This window comes from Gymnodraco acuticeps, unplaced genomic scaffold, assembly GCF_902827175.1.
Source record: "Gymnodraco acuticeps unplaced genomic scaffold, fGymAcu1.1, whole genome shotgun sequence".
NCBI classification, from domain to species: Eukaryota; Metazoa; Chordata; class Actinopteri; order Perciformes; family Bathydraconidae; genus Gymnodraco; species Gymnodraco acuticeps.
The window spans coordinates 72,290-93,566 of NW_022991706.1; the positions used below are offsets into that span (position 1 = coordinate 72,290).

General features: G+C 45.2%; 1 protein-coding gene across 2 annotated transcripts; it reads left to right on the forward strand.

Moving 5' to 3' along the window:
• Positions 1-1,966: 1,966 nt before the first annotated feature.
• Positions 1,967-12,222, forward strand: daxx (death-domain associated protein). 2 transcript variants are annotated; one of them, XM_034198896.1, is made up of 11 exons: positions 1,967-2,337; positions 2,733-3,030; positions 4,578-5,015; positions 6,293-6,424; positions 6,543-6,659; positions 7,056-7,287; positions 7,913-8,082; positions 8,318-8,501; positions 8,696-9,248; positions 9,619-9,712; positions 10,199-12,222. In XM_034198896.1, the coding sequence occupies exons 2-11, from the start codon at positions 2,791-2,793 to the stop codon at positions 10,256-10,258; spliced, it is 2,220 nt and encodes a 739-aa protein (XP_034054787.1). In that variant the 5' UTR covers positions 1,967-2,337; positions 2,733-2,790; the 3' UTR covers positions 10,259-12,222. The 2 variants fall into 2 exon arrangements, with proteins under 2 accessions (XP_034054787.1, XP_034054786.1); XM_034198895.1 differs by having other exon boundaries at positions 2,773-3,030.
• The last annotated feature ends 9,055 nt before the right edge of the window (positions 12,223-21,277 follow it).

Consider the following 21,277-nt stretch of genomic DNA (forward strand, 5'->3'; position numbering starts at 1 on the left):
GGTACGCAAGTACCAGTGTCTTGAAGTGGATTCTAGCAGTTACCGGAAGCCAGTGGAGGGAGCGGAGGAGCGGAGTGGTGTGGGAACATTTAGGAAGGTTGAAGACCAGACGAGCCGCTGCATTCTGGATGAGCTGCAGAGGTCGGATGGCACATGCAGGTAGACCAGCCAGGAGGGAGTTGCAGTAGTCTAGGCGTGAGATGACGAGAGCCTGGACCAGAACCTGCGTGGCTTTCTGGGTCAGCTGGGGACGTATCCTCCTGATGTTGTAAAGCGTGTATCTGCAGCAGCGGGTTGTAGCAGCGATGTTTGCAGTGAAGGACAGGTTGTTATCTAGGGTCACACCCAGATTCCTTGCAGTCTGAGTCGGGGAAACAACAGAGGTGCCGTGTACTTACATGTTCTTTATATAGATTTGATGTAAAAGAAACAAGTTCAATCAAATAAATATATACACTGTCATTCAGATTGATTAGTACTTCTGTTTCTTTTGAGAGGGGACGCCTTTTCCTGGGTAACTGTCTTGGCATCACGTATCCGTACAGATGTTTCTATGTAGAACAGGAGAGATGCAACATGTGTACATGTCGATCCCAAACCAGCCTTGCAGTTGCAGTTAGCTGTGATGACTGCACCATCCTTCTTCATCAGTACCCACGGACATGTTGGCGGCAGCCCAATACTCTGAGAATGCAATACCTGAAAAATAAAATACAAAAATATTATTGGATTGTTGACTATTTAGAACCACCAATATTTTGGTCCAACTTTACTTTCAAATACTGATTGTTTACACAACCAGTGGGTGGTCAGCTCTTGTCATATTCCTATGCTAGGTAGCCCATAACAGAAGCTGACAACCAAGAATAGGTTCACAACTTTTGTAATTTAAATATATTGCAATATATAATAAAGCTTTAGTTATAAAGACCTTTTCATAAAGCATGTGTAGCTCAAAGTGCTTTACAAAATGGCACACATCACAAGTTAAAAATAAACCACAAGAAATTCCCTTCAGATCAGATGTTAAGACCTTTACAGGTACATGCAGCATAGCAACAACATATAACATTTTAACAGGTTAAGAGACACGAGGAGGTAAAAGGTATGATAATACAAATAAATAATAAGACACAAGACTAAGTTTATTGATGTAACAATATCCCTATAAAATAAAGTAGACATATAGCCTATAGGTACAACACAAATAAAAGCTGGTGTTTAAAAATGTCCACTGAGTTGGCCTCTGATATTTCTTGGTAGCGTAGTGGATACAAGCAGTCCCCCATTTTATTTTGGGGGACTTTAGGGATATTTAAAAAGCCAGCTGAAGAGGACCTCACGAAATATTTACTCACTTTTCCAGCTATTACAGCCACATCTCCTTGATATGCAACGCAAACGTCGCGGATCCACCCGGATGTGAACTGGTTATGTGCATCGAGTCCTTTGTACGCCTTCATTTCCTCCATGGTGTACAATGGTATAGGCGAAAAAACCAGGTAGTTCACGATATCACAGTAGGAAAGTGAAGGCCATGAATTTATGTCGGTGCTGTAATCCTTAACGGGAATCAAATAAGGGTCCACCGAACCAATCGACGCACATTTGTCTCTGTAAACGGTCTTATCCTCCGGGTTTAGTGATTCGTAGTAGCCTTACATTTTTGCCATTTTTGAACGCTGCCGCCAGTGGAGTGGTACTCCAAGATGTCTGCCGCGAAATCCCGTGACGTCATTAGGAAGCCTCTATATGCCATACATTTTTGGATACATTCACAGTAAATATTTATTCAGTACTTCGCCACATCGGCAGGTAAAAAAAGTTATTTAGCATTCCCAAACCTGAGCCTCACGCGCCGCCTATGACTATGTTGTATATGTATTAATACAGTAAGGTAATTCTTAAATACATAAACTATAATGTTTTTCTCACCGAACGAAAGCCACCCAATGGCTAACGCTTTTACTGACTGTACCATCTATCATCCAATCAGAGGCATCGGTGCTGCTCTCACTTTAGCGGGTACCACTTCATGCACTTTCGACAAAGAGCTTTCCATATTCGACGCATAGCGAAGTTAACTAGCGTTGTTTTGGTTAAAAGAAATTATGCGGGATTAAAGTACGGGTTTAAGTAGTATCATGGATTTATGTTTGTTGTGAGTTATGTTAAAAACATCATGCAGGCTTCTCTTCTGGGTCGATTGTTTTCTTACTTCGCTCACTTACTTGCTAACTAGCTAATGCTAAAGCTAACTCGAACACAACATTCTGATAGTGGATTGTGGAAAAACTTCCCTTTTTGTCTTCCCGTGAAGTCGCTCGTAAACAAGAGGTCAGTATGTGTGAGTGTGTCATTTGTGTGTGGTAGTCAAAACCTTTATTTCTTAACCATATCTTGTATCTAATTTGCCATCCGTTTTTCTGTTATCAACATTCTGTCACGTCGCCTTTTAGTTTCACTTAAAGCCGCTGAATGTTCGTCTCATTCTTTAAACCATAGACAACATTATGTACTGCTAGCACATCACAGGCTTATGGTCGTGTTTCAGTGTGTTAATACCAGTAGTGGAATAATTATTAAGATATGTATCTTAAGACGTGGAATTAGTAATATTTGCCCTGTGTTTAATATATTCTTTAAATAAAAGCAATACATTATGAGCACCAACATATACTTACGTTTAATGTTCAGCTTCCTACTGTTTCTTTGACACCTTGTACTTTCAGGTGACCTTATCAACATTTTTCCTGTATTTTCTGAAATCAGAAATCACTGACAGTTTGGATGGCCGTGGCTCCCGCCTTGATGGCAGATAGGATAATAGTCCTTGATGATGACGATGAAGAGGATATCCCTCAACCCTCCTGCTCTGCCTCCACCTCATCCTACCAGCTCAAAGCCAAACTCATCTCCCCCCTCAGAGCTCCGCAGCCTGCCCCTACCCACATTACACAGTCACCTTTTGCCTCTTCCAAGAATAACCCACAGGTTCTGCAGGCCACCAACCAGAAGTTGTTTACTGAAGTGAGTTCATATCAAGTTCATATTAAGTGTTTTATCCAAAGTGGTTTGTCCTTAGAGGTTTCTCAATTCTTAAATTTCCCCTCCTCAACTCCTATCCTCGAGACTTAGTCACAGGAGATGCGAGCGGAGGACCGAGGAGAGAGGAGGGGAAGCAGCAGGCGGTTAGAGAAATGAGAACTCCTCTCCTCTGAGCGGTCATTTTAAAGAGACGTCCATCAATGATGACAGGAGGCACAGCTGATGGACAGATGATGGACAGATGTGTTCATGATGACTTATATATTTACTTTTAATTCATTCACAGTGCGATATAATGAGACAATAACAGGCTACAGATGCGGGGACACACACATATTTATATAAATATATACAATTTTTTATGTATGAGAGCACTCTCATAATAACGTAACACAACCAGAGACTGGATATATCCCCCCCCCCCCTCTCTGGTCGCTGAAATGGGGAATTGAAATTACGGGCCAAAAGATGTATTTACAAGTATTAAAAGTAAGCAGAGGACACCAAACCAACTGAGACCCGTCTGTCCGCCGCATCTACGCACTGTACAACACGGACCTACATACTGTACCACACACACACACACACACACACACACACACCTACAGCTCCTAAAGCATAATCAGGCTACAGCCGTTGTGTATTTTATTATGTGAAGCACTAAATAGTCTTAGAAAAATATCGACTCTTTGTTTGTAGATATCTACTAAACTAAAGCATACAAATACAGAGAGTAATGTAGGTCTGTTACACTGAGTGATATATATTTTACACACTGCTCTGCTTTCTGCACGGACCTCACAGCTGTTCTCTCTGGAAACATCGCGTTGCCGTTCAAGCAGTTACTAAAATAATATCCAGGGGATGCATGCAGAGCTGTCATTGGCTGAGATAACTCCAGCCGTGCGTAACGCCTCCACTGTTCCCGGAAATGCAGCCGTGGAGGACCCATCAGTGTATCCTCGGTTAGAGCTCCTCCAGAGAGCCTCCTCGACGCTCGATGCTCGGTCCTCGATGTGCATTAAGAGAAGTTAGATGTCCTTCAAAATGGCGCGCTGAAATTCGAGTCGAGGAGGGGAAATTTGAGTATTGAGAAGCCTCTATTGTGTCATAACGGTGCTTTTTGTATTGTTCCACGAACTTCAGAGATTATTATATTAGGTAGGTTTTCTGCAAATAACAGGGGTTGAACTCTAGACAAATGTACAGTCCAAGCTATATTAACCTTTGGCTGGTTAATTTTTTTATTTATTACCGTAAAGACATGGTGATATTATTACATTTGCTAGTCATTGCAGAGATCTTTGTATCAAGCACCTGACCACAAGTTTGATTAGATGTGCAAAACTTCCATCTGAACTCGTGACAATAGTCGTCATACACAGAGAGTTGTCATTTCCTTGATAATACATCAAAACAGGATGTGAACTAGACACACCTGAATCCCATATGCTGATAGTGGTTGTGTTTTTATTGATTTTCTATAAAAACACCTTGCCTTTAATCCTTCATATTTTCTTTCCTCTTAGTTTGTGGAGCACTGCACCGTTCTCACCCAGGACTGCCCTGAGGTCTTAACTTTTCTTCAAACCAAACATGCCAAGGCCTCCCCCGACTATCTGTCATCGGTGGAGTTCAGGAATACCTTGGGACGATGTTTGACTCGCGCTCAGGCCAACCGTTCCAAAGCCTTTGTCTACATCAGTGAACTGTGCACTGCACTCAAGCAGAATGCAGCCAAGAGGAGGCTGATCCTATCCAAGGTTGGACCCTGCCCTTCTACCTCAACATCAAGTTATTTCCAGTCTTCCTCTTTTATGCTAAAAAATGAAGACGAGACTAAAGTGAAGATGGACGAGGAAGACGGAGGGGTGAACCCGGCAGCGGAGGATAAGGAACCATCCACCTCAGGGCTGCAGGAGGACCCGGAAGCAGAGAAAAAGACAAAGAGGGCATCCAGAAAACAGGTTAGTGGTGAACACTACTAGGTATGGTTTTTTGATCATAATGACCTTAATATAATAATAATAAGTTGGTCGAACGAATGCCTCCTCATCCGGAAGCTGACCGAGCAGACCCGAGCAGCAGTCGAGAGGAGCCGAGCGCATCCGCGAAGCACACAAAATGGCCGGCAAATCTAAATCTCTTCGGTCAAAATGTCCGGTCAAAATTATTTCCCTTTAGCACAATACCGCTTCAGTTGCGCCACTTATGTGACAGACAAGAAGAGTATGTGACAAACAAGAATAGTCAATTCTAATATCTAACTTAATATGGAGAAAGAGATGTCCTGTGTGGGTTGATTGTGCGTTGATCTGTTGGTAATGCCTCGGGGTTCCGGTGGGCATGTAAACAAATGCATAATGCTGCGCTATACTTTGTGGCCTCACCCGGTTGCATAGCGACACTTATTGTGTAGGTGTCTGTTAATAAGCATGTAGTAATATCATTAGCTAGTACTAGCTGGATTTGATCGATATGGACATAAACGCGAGTGAAGTCTAATCTGACGGGAGAGAGAGATCAGCTGCTGCTGACGAGTCGACACGCAGCTCTGCATGAACACATGCAGCGGTGAGCGGACAAAACACACACTTCAGGTTAGAATATCACACGTAGCTATTTTAATGACCTCTCAAACTACCTAACTAGTTATAGATATGTTTAGTTTTACTGTCGGGTCACTCATTACTGATCCGCGAGCTGCATGATACTGACATAATAGATTGCCCGATCGGGCAACCAGCAGGTGAGGCTTCATTGCCCGAGCTAAATACTAGATGGCCCCGGGCCATCGGGCAGTCCTTAATGTCGAGCCCTGAAAAGTATGAATTAACAATAATCACTGAATTGCTCATATAATCAGTTGTAATCTGGTAAATAATCAGGATAAAGGAAACGTTTAATGATTTCAAAACTAGGGAAGTTATTTGTAAATGTGGTTATATACCCATAATTCATTCACTGTTCAGCAAAATGGCCTTGTGATGTATTTTGTATTTTATGGCCACAATTAGTGCTTTATTAATAGGGAGTAATGTCACCTGATTTACTCGGTAGCGTTAGAAACCATTAACCAATCACAAAATATATATTATTTGTTTTGAACTTTACCCCTGACCAGCTTGAGAGATGTAGAGCCAAGTAACGCCAAACAACCCGGGTTAAACGTCTACATTCAGGATATGACCTTTGTGTGAGCAAACACTCCTGACCCTTCATGTCTTTTCTCAATGACTCTCAGATAGCCTACCTGGAGAACCTCCTGAAGCTTTACAACGATGAGATCTGCCGCCTGCAGCAGGCCGAGCTGAGTGTGGACGACCTTGGAAAGGAGGGCTCTTCGTACATCCAGGAACACAAGCTGAAACGCAAGGTCAGGCTGGGGCTCCGCTTGTTATAAACCCTGCTGAAACATTCAAAAGAACCGTATCACCAGATGATTATAATCACACCTGTCCTAACTCTCTCACTGTCCTATTCTCCTCCTCCAGATGATGAAGATTTATGAAAAGCTGTGTGAACTAAAGAGCTGCGACACGCTAACCGGCCGAGTCATGGAGCAGAGGATCAGCTACAAAAGCACCCGTTACCCTGAGATCAACAGGAGGGTGGGTGTTGGTTTAAATAGTTATACGTGTTGAAAGTCAAACACTGGGATAAACTGAGTATACTATTAGTCTAACTAACCAATATATTAGCAATAACCTCTAACCCTCTCAGCGATATCTTGATGTCAGCTAACATCCATCTTGCATGAAATTGATTTTATTATTATCAGCTAGATTTGACAAACACACAGAGCACAATACAAAACAGAAAATGAAAGAACCTTAAAATGTGATGAATCTTAATAGTTTTGAACAAGGATCTTCAGAATTTTAGATCAAGTGGTGTTGTAACGTAGACTTAGGTTGGAAGCTGTTATATTTCCTATTACTTTATTTCTATGTGGTTGCATTTGATATGCTCCTGATTCCTTACCCTATGTTTCTTCCTCCTGTCAGATTGAGCGCTTCATCAACGGTCCTGAGGCGCAGAGGAACCCTCCGGATTACCATGACATCCTGCAGCAGGTGCTGCGCGCCAACGAGCGCTACAACCTGTGCCTGACCCGGAAACTGCTGAACCAGATCGCCCAGGAGGCTTTCAGAGAGACCGGGAGCCGCATGCAGGAGAGGCGTCACCTGGACCTGGTGTACAACTTCGGCTCGCGCATCACTGACACCTACAAGCCCGGTAAGGTTCAAGGGAGGAGAAGCTGTGGCAGACTGACAGCATTGTGACTTTACTGAAAGCTAGGTTGTTAACACAAATGTGACAGTAATTACACCACAAAAAAACACATTTTTGTTCTCTTAGTAGAACTAAACCGTTTAGAACAAACAAAACAATATAACAGAAGTGCAACATTAACTATTTTCTATAAACTGAAATGGTGTATGCTAAAGCAACAGTTCTTTGTGTCTGCCCTATTTACAACTTATGTTGGAAAAAAAGGTCAAGTCTGACAAAATCCCTACCATATTTAGGACAATGCATCAGCCTACCTCTCTATAGTTGATCCTACTTTTTTTATCTTCAAATTAAATTGCTTTTATATGAAATGCATTGATTTTTCACCATATTATTAGCAATGACCATTCCTCGTTCCTCATTTGAACAACACTCAGACACTTTCTTTGATGTGTTTCTCAATGGGCCGTAGATCTGGTTTGCAGTTCAAAGAAAAGGGATCCATTATGACAGCTGGCAGATCAGGCCCATATGATAGACGTGTGGTGTTGCCGGTGCAAAGACTTGAGTTACTTCTAATTTTTCGCATTTCCTATCTGACTAATTTATTGTCCACCCCCCTCTACAGCCTCAGACCCGGCTCTGTCAGACACCTCCCTGCTGCGGAAGCTTCGTTCGAACAGAGAAATGGCCATGTCCCGTCTCGATGAGGTCATCACCAAGTTCGCTGTCAAGCAGGATGACACGGAGGAGCAGGAGAGGGCCAAACGACTGGAGAAAGACGGCAAAGACAAAAAGGTATGGAGCAGGAAAATCACCTGCTGCTTTCAGGGTGCTGATGTTTTCTTATTTATGCATACATGACAGAACTTTGGATCAACACATGAAGGCACCGCAGTGGGGGGATTCTATAATATAAGCTTACCTTATCTGCTGTTCCTCTCAATATAAAAACAGTGGACAGCCGTAATGTAAGGGCAACTTTTAGCAAATAAGATCAAACTGTGACTTTTACATGTCCTATCTGTTTCAGGCCAACAAATCAGAAAATGGAGAAGCAGAAAAGGAGGTGAACGGCAATGCACAGGAGGAGGTGGAGGAGGAGGAAGAAGAAGAAGAGGTGGAGGAGGAGGAGGATGATGATGAAGATGAAGAAGATGAGTCGTCAGACACTGACATCGAGGAGGAGATCCAGGCCAGCACTCAGCAAGCTGGAGGTCAGAGTTCACATTGTGATGGTTAATGTGTTTGGTGTCCTGCTAATGTCAACATGCGTCTAAAACATATTTGGGTTTATTTTCCAACAAGCGCGTCTCTCTCCGATGATATTGGGTTAGGAATGGCTCGATTAGGGATACATATCTCCTGAGTTTCTCTGTTGCCAATGTCATTCATTTCCCTCTTTGCATAGACGATGATGAGGAGGACGGTAACGAGGCAGAACCTGCGTGTGACGCTGCCGACAAGGAGGATCAGACGGATCAGTTGGCAGGAAGCGTTTCCAGAGATAAAGAAGGAAACGCGAAAGAGGACGACGAGGAGCCGCCAAGTGGACTCAGTCCTCTTTCTGAGGACAGCGGCTCCCAAGTCTCTCCGCTGTCTGACCTCCCCTCCTCTAGACAGAGCCCCAGCCAATCAGAGCCCATGAAGACCGAGGAGAAGACGCCGCTGTCTAATGGCGTCCCCTCAGCATTAGAGGAGCCCGCAGATTCCTCCGATCACGTTTCAGCCGTGCCTGTGAGCACCAGCAAAGGCACTAAGGACGCTGCAGACGTATTTTCAGCAGCAGCCAATGGGGGGACTGTGCCGCTGTCGCCAGTAGTCATCGTAGAAAATGGCAACACACAGACCAACGGCACGTCGCCGCCGCCCAGCATCAGAGCCACGAGGAGCCAGAAGAGGAAGAGGGAGGAAATGATACCCAGGAACTCCCGAAACTCAAAGCACATACTCATCCACGACAGGTACAGGCTTCATTGGGTTAGAGCAAACTGGTGGCTGTTTCCTGCTGCGAGGGAGTTAGCCTGTTCTACCTGATCTGAAATGAATGATTCACCTTTGTACTCTCAATGAACAGAAACTAGCCACTACTTGCTGAAGAGCAAAATACTCCTTAGTATAGAATAACAAACCAAAGTTTTAAATGCCACTTTCAAAGATGGTAACCGTGACATGGAGGCTTATTTAAAAAGTTGAAGCTCTAGGACTCTTTGATGAATAATAATGTAGCTCTGGATACATTTCTGATTCTACCTCGTCACTTCTCTCTCCCTAATGCTTTGTCTCTATCCCACTCTGCATCCACGTGGATATCCCTCTGGATATGACCTGCAGCTCTCCACAGCGCGCAGAGTCAACCCGAGCGAGCACTCCAACCCGGGAGATAGTCAGCAGCTCCCAGTCCACACCGCCGCCCAAGAAAAACAAGGTGAGGCCCACAGAGATCAGGAATGAGTGAATACACGGCACATGTTTACTCTAGTGACCAGTATATATTTCAGGTGTGCTGATCATGATTCATATTCTAAACAATGCCAAATAAATCGTTTTTTCTTATGCATATGTTTATATTGTATGTTTTACTGGTGATTCCCATCCTTTTCCATGTCACAGTAACCACTTATTGGGAGTATTTGTCTTTGTCACTTGAGGCTCTTGTTTGTACAGATCTTTTTATTACACTTTTTTTTTTAAATAGGAGGAACCAATCAATTTCTATTTATGATCAGCAATTGTACTTCCTGCTAGATGTAGATATGTTCAGCACAGTTTACAGCAAACTTCCTTTTACAGCAAGAACTTACGAAAATAAAGAGTTTTAATAAGAGAGAAAATGTTTCGTAGAAATAGTTCATTAATACAAAAAGATGTTTCATTATGAGCGCTGATCAAACTGTACTGTTTGTGTTTCCAGGTCAACGTGGCCACCCAGTGTGACCCTGATGAGGTCATCATCCTGTCAGACTCAGAATGACCTTTCACCTTTCACCTTTCACTGGACTGCAAGATTGTTCACACTTTTTCAGGACTGGCGTTTTGTGCTGGTTTGTAAGAAGAGGAAAAAAGGCTCAAACTGTTTGGGGGGGGAAAGTATTTGGAAAGCTATGAATGTAGTATACAATTTACATATAATATCAGCCAATATTTTTGAGAAGGCTTACATTAAAAATAATCATAACATCACATTTGAAAGAGAGCTGTATAACCTGGCAGGTTTTGGGGGGGATCAAGTGGTGGTCCTTTTCTCCCAGCAGAGGAGCGTTGATGTCCCACATGTCCCCTGTCCTCTGTGTCACTAAAGGGGACCTAATCCAGATCAATTGGCTGATTCAAACTTCTGGCACAGTGCTTCCTGCCTTTCAGTGTAACACAGTGTAAATGCTTCACTTATTAGTAGCATTGAAATTAGTTTGTTGGTGCTGTGAACGCAGAGGAAGAACTGCTTGTCTTGGAATGATCGTCCCCCAACAGGAACTTTTCTTTGTGTGCTTAAAGATGGAAACCAGTGCCTGAAAACATGAACTGTGCGACGGATTGTTTTCACTGACACTCGACTGGCCAGGGCTTACTGCTAGTTTGTTTAAATTTTTATATTTCAATCTCTTTTTGTCACAAAGGAGAGAAGGGATTAAAAATGAGTTTTGACATTGTTTTATTTTTTGCCTATGGTGTGCGTGGACTAAAGCTGTGTTCTCCGGTTGGAGACCGGCAGTAATTATGGACAACAATTTAAAACAAAATGATTTTTATGTTTTACCTCAACACGTATTTTTATTTTTAGGTTTATAATGAAGTGTAATGTTAATATTTGTATTGAGATCTATGGGTCCTGCAGGAAAGCTATATAGATCTCAGAGTTTTGCCATTTTAAAATGACACATTTGGACAAGGCTAATATAGAAAGGTTTTAAGGATAAGTGCAAGCAATATTCTTTATTTGACTTATTGTTAACAGATCCCATGAAAAGACCAACCCCAGAGAATTGTTACTAAACTCTGTATGGAAGAATGATACACATGTGTGTCTAAAACCTATTGAAAGCTGCACAAAAAGAGCCCCACTGTGTAATGTTCCTTCTTTAAATTGAACATGGACTGTAGTTTATCTTAGGACCCACATACTGTCCTGCTGCTGCCTGAAATATTCAATAGAGTTTTATATTTGTACTATTCCGTGGCTAAAAATAGTCCCAAACAAAAGCACAGTAACCTAAAGGATAAAGATGGACAAACACATTAGTGGTTTTGGTCTTTGTATGGTATTTGTTGACTAAGGCCTTATCCTAAAGCACACACTCCTATGACTGAGTTGACTCAAAACAAAAGAGAGAGAGATCAAGTTAAATAATCTTATTTGATGCTGCTCTGTCTAAGCACGACACTCATCATTTGGACATGTGCCCCTATAAGTAAGTGTATTAAGCCAAGCCCAAATCTAAACTCACCAAACTTTTATTCTCACCCATACATTGATTAGGTTTCATCCAACCATTATTTTCAGAGTTGTTCCTACCTGTCATTACACTGTATTTAAAACATTTTTTTGGCCATTAAACTTGAAACAAATTGACAAAAGCATTATGATGTCTTTTGTAAGTTTTCTGGTAATTTTAGAAGTTTTTTTTCGTTGTAAAATACAATGTAGAACTTAAGATCTCCAGCAATTGATTAATGATTTCCCTTTATCACAGCCAGTTGTCCTGTCCTCATTTAATGGAGCCCTTAATCTCTTGGTTGAAGGCAACGATGTCTGTCTTTTGCCCCGAATCCAATGTTTATACATTTTCCGATTGAAAATGATATTTTAGAGTAAGCAGACTTCTCAAATGAATTTAGCTATCACAGATACTAGGCCTCATCTATGCAGAGAGGTGATCCATCCACTGTGAATTGTTTTGTTTTTCAATTTTGATAAATAAATGATATTTTTGTAATGTTTACAGCCTGTTTTTTAATGAGACTTGTTCTTCAAAATACATCTATTCAAAATACATTTTTATAGTACGAAACAAAGATTTATTTATATTTGTCAAGATTTAAACAGAAATTAAAGACATACAAAGTCCATTATTCTCACCAAATAATGTATTAATCCTTTATTTTGATACAGAGCAGAGGTGAATATTGATCTGCGGTAGAATTATATTATTAGTACCACTCAGGATTTACATCGAAATGTCTATAGACAGCCGTCATCTTCTGTTCAACAATCAACTGGTCAGAAGACATGTTAAATGTTATGTAACGGTTTGAGGAATGTAAAAAAAAAATTAAAATACCTCAATACAGTATTCAGCGACACCTTTCAGCTCTGTACACACATCCTACCGTCTTTATATCTCACAGCTCTTCTATCACTTATTCAAATAACACAAGGTGCAAGAAACCATCTGACTGATTGTAATCTAGAGTAAACTGTATGTTTGTTCAAAACTGTTCAGTGTGCTTCAGAGCTGCTGAAAACATACCACCATCATGGGATTATTTTCAATGAATTACACTTTTAAACTAAATAAAAGTACAAACTCTTGGTTTTGGGTCTAGTTTTTATCATCATTTAAGAAGTTGAATATACACTTCCTGATTTGGCACAATTTATATTCTTTTTTGTAATTGTCACAAATAGTGAACTCTTGCTGTGCACATCACTCAGTTAATAAGATGATAACTGCTGGTCTTTCTCTAAAATCCAAGTTTAAATCTGTGCCAGTTTTCATGACACAGGAAGGTAACCCGCTATGACTATCTGGGGGTGCGTTTCACTTCTCTTATTTTTCATTTCCTCGCTCCTCGGTCTCGGTATCGTTGATTTGTCTGCGCCATCTTGAGTACCGTCCCAGTGGCATTATTTGTGCCGGACGACCAGGGGTCCTTCTCACTTCGGTTAAATGGATTCCTTGCGTCCCTCACTTGCGTCGTTTCCCTGCGACTAGTCCCTCCCACCAGGGAAGCATGGAGAGATGCAAGGAAACCACGAGAAGCAGGGAAATCAGTTTTAAGAGCAATGGGACGTCCTTTCCTCCGGAGCGTCACGTGAAGCGACGTCCGTTTGTGATGACGCTGCACAGCTGATCGTCTGACAGCAGCTCTGTCCCCGTTATTTCCACACACCCCCCCCCGCCTCTGTTAGTACACATTTACTGACACAAACATTTGTATCATCTGTTGTAGACCCCAATAAATAAAATAAAATAAGAACTAATTCTCAAAAAAGATAAACGCCATTCTTAAAATGTATAAACGAACAATAGTTTGATTAATATTGATTAGAGTGCACAATAGAAATAAAATAATTGAGAGAAGAAAAATAGATATATTATCTATCAAAACCCAGTTAGATTAACATTCATTGACACACTTTGTTTATTTGTTTGGATATGTGGCACATTAACATTTTAATAGCACTTAATGACTGACTGAATGGAAATGACAATAAATGAAAATGTAAAACGAAAAAAGCGATCATGAAAATGTTTCCAAAAAAGGAATAAAATGATTTTTGACCACTTTGTTGTTCAGATATATCACATATTTGTAACTAAATGATACATGAATTGAAACAAAACACGGTATAAACTGAGGAGTGACTCCCGTGTGTCATAGTCTGCTCCATCATTCACCAGTAGTTTTCCATTCACCTGTCTCACCTGTTTTCCACACCCACTCGTTAGCTCACTCTCTTTCTCTTCTGCACCCATTAGCTTCTGCCAGTATTTAAACTCGCACCTTACACACACTCTTTGCCAGATTGTACTTTGCCTCATGCTTGTCTTTCCCGCGTTTGAAACTAGATAGCCTACCCGGTTCCGACCCTGCCTGTCCTCGATCTGCCTGCTCTGCCTGTTCCCTGATCCTGCCTGTCCCTCGACTATCCTGTCTGGCCTGTTATCCGACCCTGCCTGTATCTACGCTGACTGCCTCGCTTACTCCCTGACTCTCTGCCTGTCCCTGACTCACCTTCTGCCCGCTGTCCTCCGGTGCGTTAAACTGCTCGGTTGGTATTCCTCAGATCCAGTGGAATCTCCAATAAAGTGTATTACCAATTCTCCTTGGTTTCTCGAGTGCTGCATTTGGGTTCTCCTTAAGATTGTGACAGAACAATCTGGCCAGAACATGGACCCAGCGCACTCTTCTTCACCTAAGGACCGTTTCGAGAGAGTTGAGGACGCTCTCCAGAGGCAGGAAGCCTCGATAGCCGCCCTGGCCACCGAGGCTCATCATGCTAACTCTTCACATGACCAGACGCTAACCTATTTAGCTGCGCAGCTACAGCAGCTAACGGCTACTGTGCAGCAGCTAGTGGCAGGAGTGGCCGCTCCAGCGCCTCTTCCTATGCCGTCGACACCGGCTTCTGCATCACCTCTGATGGGATTTACCCCGGAGCCTCGGGTGGGAACTCCGGAGCGCTACGCCGGGGAACCGGAGGGGGAGGGCTGCAGCCCGTTTCTTACGAACTGTTCTATCCTGTTTGCGCTGCAGCCACACACTTTCGCTTCTGAAGCTGCTCGTGTGGCGTTCACGGTCAATCATTTGACTGGGAAAGCCCGACTGTGGGGCATAGCGGAATGGGAGCAACAAACACCCGCCTGCTCTTCGTTCCCCGCTTTTTCTGCGGAGCTGCGCAAGGTGTTTGGACCCGTGTCTGTGGGCCCAGACGCTGCAGGAGGACTACTGAACCTGAGCCAGGGTAATTGATCTGTGGTGGATTATGCCATTGAGTTTCGCACCCGGAGCCGCCTCAGCAACTGGAATTCTGCAGCCCAGTGTGACGCCTATCTGCGTGGTTTGGCGGATTACATTAAAGACGAGCTGGTGTCGTTTGATCTGCCCAATTCACTGGATGGGTTGATTGAACTGACTTCCCGCATGGATCGGCGCATCCAGACACGGAGACTGGAGCGACGATCGGCGGGAGTTCAATATGCCTGGGCGCCCCGACGTCCGAGTTTGGCTGCGACTCCTCACCTCACTCCAGAGCCGCAACCAGGGGGGGGGGATGAGCCCATGCAGGTGGGTCGCACCAACCTCACTTTGGAGGAACGTGAGCATCGCAGACGTCGTAACCTGTGTCTCTACTGCGGCCGGGCCGGCCATTTTGTTTCTCACTGCCCGGTAAAAGGCAAGGCTCCGCAGTAATGGGGAACATACTGGTGAGCCAAACCCCTGGATTTGTTCCCACTCAGAGACCATTGAGCCACGCCAGGTTGCTATTACCGGATAGCTCTCAGGCTCTTGCTGTTTTTATTGACTCTGGTTCGGACGCGAATATTATGGACGAGAAGCTTATGCTGCAGTTGGGAATAGACCGGGTTCTTTTGTCTCGCCCAGTTCCAGCCAACGCCTTAGACGGTCACCTGCTGGGGACAGTGACTCATCAGACTGTACCCGTTCACATGCTCCTGTCTGGGAACCATTACGAAACTATTCAGTTTCATGTTCTCCGGTCTCCACATATTCCGCTGATCCTGGGTTATCCATGGCTCTGCCGCCACAACCCTAACATTGACTGGGAGACGGGAGCCATTTTGGGTTGGAGTCCTTCTTGTCATCTGATCTGCCTGAAACAGGCTGCCGCGCCTCAGCGTTCGGTGAACCCCAGCCAAGTTCCAGATGTTACAGGGGTTCCACCGGAATATCTGGACTTCAAGGAAGTATTCAGCAAGTCGAGGGCTACTTCCTTACCACCACACCGGCCCTACGACTGTGCCATCGACCTGCATCCCGGCACCAGCCCTCCCAGGGGTCGATTGTACTCCCTGTCTGCTCCGGAAAGAGTTTCCATGGAGACTTATATCAATGACTCTCTGGCGGCTGGAATTATTCGCCCGTCCTCATCACCTGCTGGCGCAGGGTTCTTCTTTGTAGAGAAGAAGGACAAGACCCTAAGACCCTGTATCGACTTTCGGGGTCTTAATGACATTACGATCAAGAATCGATACCCACTGCCTCTTATCTCTTCTGCATTCGAGTTGCTGCAGGGAGCAACCATATTCACAAAGCTGGACTTGCGTAACGCGTACCACTTGGTACGTATTCGCGAGGGGGATGAGTGGAAGACAGCCTTCAACACCACCTCGGGGCACTACGAGTACCTAGTCATGCCTTTTGGGCTTACAAACGCCCCTGCAGTATTCCAGGCGTTGGTAAATAACGTGCTCCGAGACATGTTGGACCGACACATGTTTGTTTACTTGGATGACATCCTGATCTTTTCCAAGACGCTGAAAGAACACGTGCACCACGTCCAGGCGGTTCTCAGGAGATTGCTCGAGAACTCGCTGTTTGTTAAAACGGAGAAGTGCGAGTTTCACACATCCTCTGTCTCTTTTCTGGGATACATCGTGGGACAGGGGAGCATCGAGATGGATCCTTCCAAGGTTGATGCAGTCACTTCCTGGCCGGTTCCAGAATCCCGGAAGCGGCTACAACAGTTCCTCGGGTTCGCCAACTTCTACCGGAGGTTCATTCGTGGATACAGTACCTTGGCCGCTCCTCTCACAGCCCTGACCTCCTCTAAGGTTATGTTCCAGTGGTCCTCCTCGGCTGAGGAGGCGTTCCAGAACCTTAAGGCCAGGTTCACCTCCGCCCCCATCCTCCGAGTACCCGATCCTGTAAGACTGTTTGTTTTGGAGGTGGATGCTTCTGATATGGGGGTGGGAGCCATCCTGTCTCAGCGAGCAATGAACAGCCAAAAACTCCATCCCTGTGCTTTCTTTTCAAGGCGTTTGACTCCAGCGGAAAGAAATTATGATGTGGGAAACCGGGAGCTGCTAGCAGTGAAGTTGGCTCTGGAGGAGTGGCGTCACTGGCTCGAGGAGACCAGTCAACCTTTCCTGGTGTGGACCGACCACAAAAATTTGGAGTACATCCGGTCGGCCCGCATACTGAATTCCCGACAGGCTAGATGGGCCCTTTTCTTCACTCGGTTCAATTTCTCCCTCTCCTACCGCTCTGGTTCTCGGAACATTAAGGCTGACGCTCTTTCTCGTCAGTTTGGAGAGGGAGGTAACATTCCCAGGGGCTTGGACACCATCCTTCCGACTCCTCAGCTCGTCGCCGCCCTCATCTGGGAGGTGGAGGAGAGGGTCAAGGCCGCCCAGCAGGACCAGCCGGGACCCAGTGCCTGTCCTCCGAACCGCCTGTTCGTTCCGCAGACGTTGAGGTCTGATGTTATCCAGTTGGCTCATAACTCCAGACTCACCTGCCATCCTGGGATCCAACGTACATGGGAGGTAGTCCAGCAAAGGTTCTGGTGGGCAACACTTAAGGAGGACACCAGGGAATTTGTTAATGCCTGCCCTGTTTGCAATCAAAACAAGTCTTCTCACCAAGCTCCTGCTGGTCTCCTACGACCTCTGCCTATCCCTCAACGCCCCTGGTCTCACATTTCTCTGGACTTTGTTACTGGTCTACCACCGTCTAACGGACACACTGCCATCTTGACGGTGGTAGACCGATTCAGTAAGATGGCTCATTTTGTGCCGATACCCAAGCTCCCCTCAGCTAAAGAGACGGCGGAGCTGGTCCTGCTCCATGTGTTCCGGCTCCATGGGCTGCCTACTGATGTGGTTTCCGATCGTGGTCCTCAATTTACCTCAGTGTTCTGGAGGGAATTCTGCACGCTCCTTGGAGCCACGGTCAGTCTGTCATCCGGTTTCCATCCGCAATCCAACGGTCAGACAGAAAGAAAGAACCAGGAGATGGAGACGACCTTACGCTGTATAGTCTCCAAGAACCCAGCGGCCTGGGCTAAACAACTGCTCTGGGTCGAGTACGCCCACAACACTCTGGTCAGTTCGGCCACCAAGCTGTCCCCATTTCAGTGTGCTTACGGGTTTCAACCCCCTCTGTTTCCAGCCCTGGAGAGGGAGGTTACCTGTCCGTCCGTCCAGGCTTTCATCCGTCGTTGTCGACGGACCTGGAATCAAGCCCGGAGAACTCTCGTTTGTTCGGCCAACCGGTACGCCTCCTCTGCCAACCGCCGACGTTCCAAAGCACCTGTCTACCAGGTGGGCCAAAAGGTATGGCTTTCCTCCCGGGATATTCCTTTACGGGTGGATTCGAAGAAGCTTGCACCTAGATTCATTGGACCTTTTGAGATTGTCAGGATAATCAATCCCGCAGCTGTAAGGCTAAGACTGCCTCGGACTCTGCGGATCCATCCCACCTTCCACGTTTCCAGGATCAAACCTGTGCGAGAGAGTGCCTTGGTTCCTGCGGTCCCTCCCCACCACCGCCCCGGATGATTGACGGCGGGCCTACGTACACTCTCCGACGACTTATTCGTTCCCGTCGCAGAGGAAGAGGAGTCCAGTACCTGGTGGACTGGAAGGGTTACGGCCCTGAGGAGAGGGCTTGGGTTCCAGCTCGTCATGTGTTGGACCTCCGGCTCATCAGGGAGTTCCATTGGCGTAATCCCGAGCAACCGTCTAAGACCGTCACGTCGACGGGCAGAGACCAGAGATGGGGTCGTTACTAAAAAAAAGTAATATATTACATATTACTTTAAAAAAAGTAATATATTACACTACTTCGTTACTCTCTAGATAAAGATAAACTCGTTACTTTACTCGTTACTCGCAGGGCCGGCCCGCCCCTTCCTACAGGCAGATCACGCAGACTGCGGCGCACCTACAGTGTAAGCGCGCCACAGTTTTGCCTCTGCGAGTCTCCACTTGCACCCCCAATTACTATTGCATTAAGGAAGACATAACACAAGTCTTTCTTTTGATATGCTCTAAAATAGGCTACCAGCCTACCACAACAAGCTAACAGTCTGTGAAACGTCAAGACACTAATTAATGAAACCAGTTCAAGACGCGTTATTCTTATCATTCTTTATGAGCGCATAACGGTAAGGTATCTAATTACTTATTTATTTAGTATTCCATAACTTAGTAACAGAGATGGTCAAACTAAACTGGTAGAGACATGGCAGAATTCCTACAATGAAGCGGGGCATTGAACTGTTCACCCGTGAGAGGGCGATCAACAAAAGAGAGCGAGCGGCCCGTTGAGGGAGTTTACAGATGAAAAGACTCAGCCATGTTTATGCAGCACTGCTGCACGTGGAGATGTGGTCTCGCAAATCGCGCAGATTACATAGGCCTACATGTATATAAACCGATATAAACCTGCGGCGGAAACCCCTCTTGTCTGTCAGTGAGTGTGATTATTTTATAAAAGTAACGAAGTAACGCGTGTCGGGGCAATGTTAGTAACTGTAGTGTGATTACTGAATTATAAAAGTAACGCGTTACATTGCTCCGTTGCCGACAGAAATAATATTATTACAGTAACGCGTTACTGTAATAATATTACTTCTGTCTACTGACACCCAACTCTGGCAGAGACACAGAGAGAGTCTCTCCTCTTACCGTCAGCTCTTCAGAGGAGGACAGCGAGGGGCCGGCTTCTGATGAGGACGCAGATTCCGACAGGGGGCAGGAGAGGGAGGCCGAAAGAACTTTTTCAGATGAGTATTAATCCCACCTCCCACCCTCCTCTGTAGATTAGCATTTAGGGATGTCAGGAGCCGTCCATTAAGGGGGGGGTTCTGTCATAGTCTGCTCCATCATTCACCAGTAGTTTTCCATTCACCTGTCTCACCTGTTTTCCACACCCACTCGTTAGCTCACTCTCTTTCTCTTCTGCACCCATTAGCTTCTGCCAGTATTTAAACCCGCACCTTACACACACTCTTTGCCAGATTGTACTTTGCCTCATGCTTGTCTTTCCCGCGTTTGAAACTAGATTGCCTACCCGGTTCCGACCCTGCCTGTCCTCGATCTGCCTGCTCTGCCTGTTTCCTGATCCTGCCTGTCCCTCGACCATCCTGTCTGGCATGTTAAAAAGGTTGATGATATTCGCTCTTCTTTTTCTGACTCACCTTTACTCACCGCTGGGTCACCAGACCCTCCTTCCACCAACACACTTACCTCCTTTTCCCCTCTCTCTCCAAGTGAGGTTCTTACCCTCATTACCTCTGCCCGCCCTACCACCTGTCCTCTGGACCCTATCCCTTCAAACCTCCTTCAGACTATCGCTCCTGATATTCTACCGTTTCTCACCCATTTCATCAACACTTCTCTAACTTCTGGTCACTTTCCAAACAGTCTCAAGGAGGCAAGAGTAAACCCTCTCCTAAAGAAACCCACTCTCAACCCGTCTGATGTTATAAACTACAGGCCTGTCTCTCTCCTCCCGTTCCTGTCTAAATCACTTGAACGCGCTGTCTTTAAACAACTCTCCTGTTATCTCAATCAGAACAACCTTCTGGATCCGCACCAGTCTGGTTTCAAGGCAGGTCACTCCACAGAAACTGCTCTCATTGCTGTCACGGAGGAACTGCACACTGCCAAAACTGCATCCCTCTCCTCTGTCATCATCCTGTTGGAACTGTCTGCTGCATTCGACACGGTGAATCATCAGATCCTCCTTCGCACTCTCCAAAAACTTGGAGTTTCAGGCTCTGCACTTTCCCTCCTCACCTCATACCTGAAAGACCGTACCTACAGGGTGACTTGGAGAGGGTCTGAGTCCGACCCTTGTCAATTAACTACAGGGGTCCCTCAGGGCTCTGTTCTTGGTCCCCTCCTCTTCTCCCTGTACACAAACTCGCTCGGATCAGTCATTAGCCCGCATGGTTTTTCTTACCACTGCTACGCTGATGACACCCAATTAATTCTGTCCTTTCCCCGCTCAGAGACCCAGGTCGTTGCACGCATCTCTGCTTGTCTAGCTGACATCTCTCAGTGGATGTCTGCTCACCACCTCAAGCTCAACCTTGACAAGACTGAGCTGCTCTTCCTCCCGGGAAAAGATTGTCCCACCCTTGACCTAACAATCAACATCGGCACCTCAGTTGTTTCCCTGACTCAGACTGCAAGGAATCTGGGTGTGACCCTAGATAACAACCTGTCCTTCACTGCAAACATCGCTGCTACAACCCGTTGCTGCAGATACACGCTTTACAACATCAGGAAGATACGTC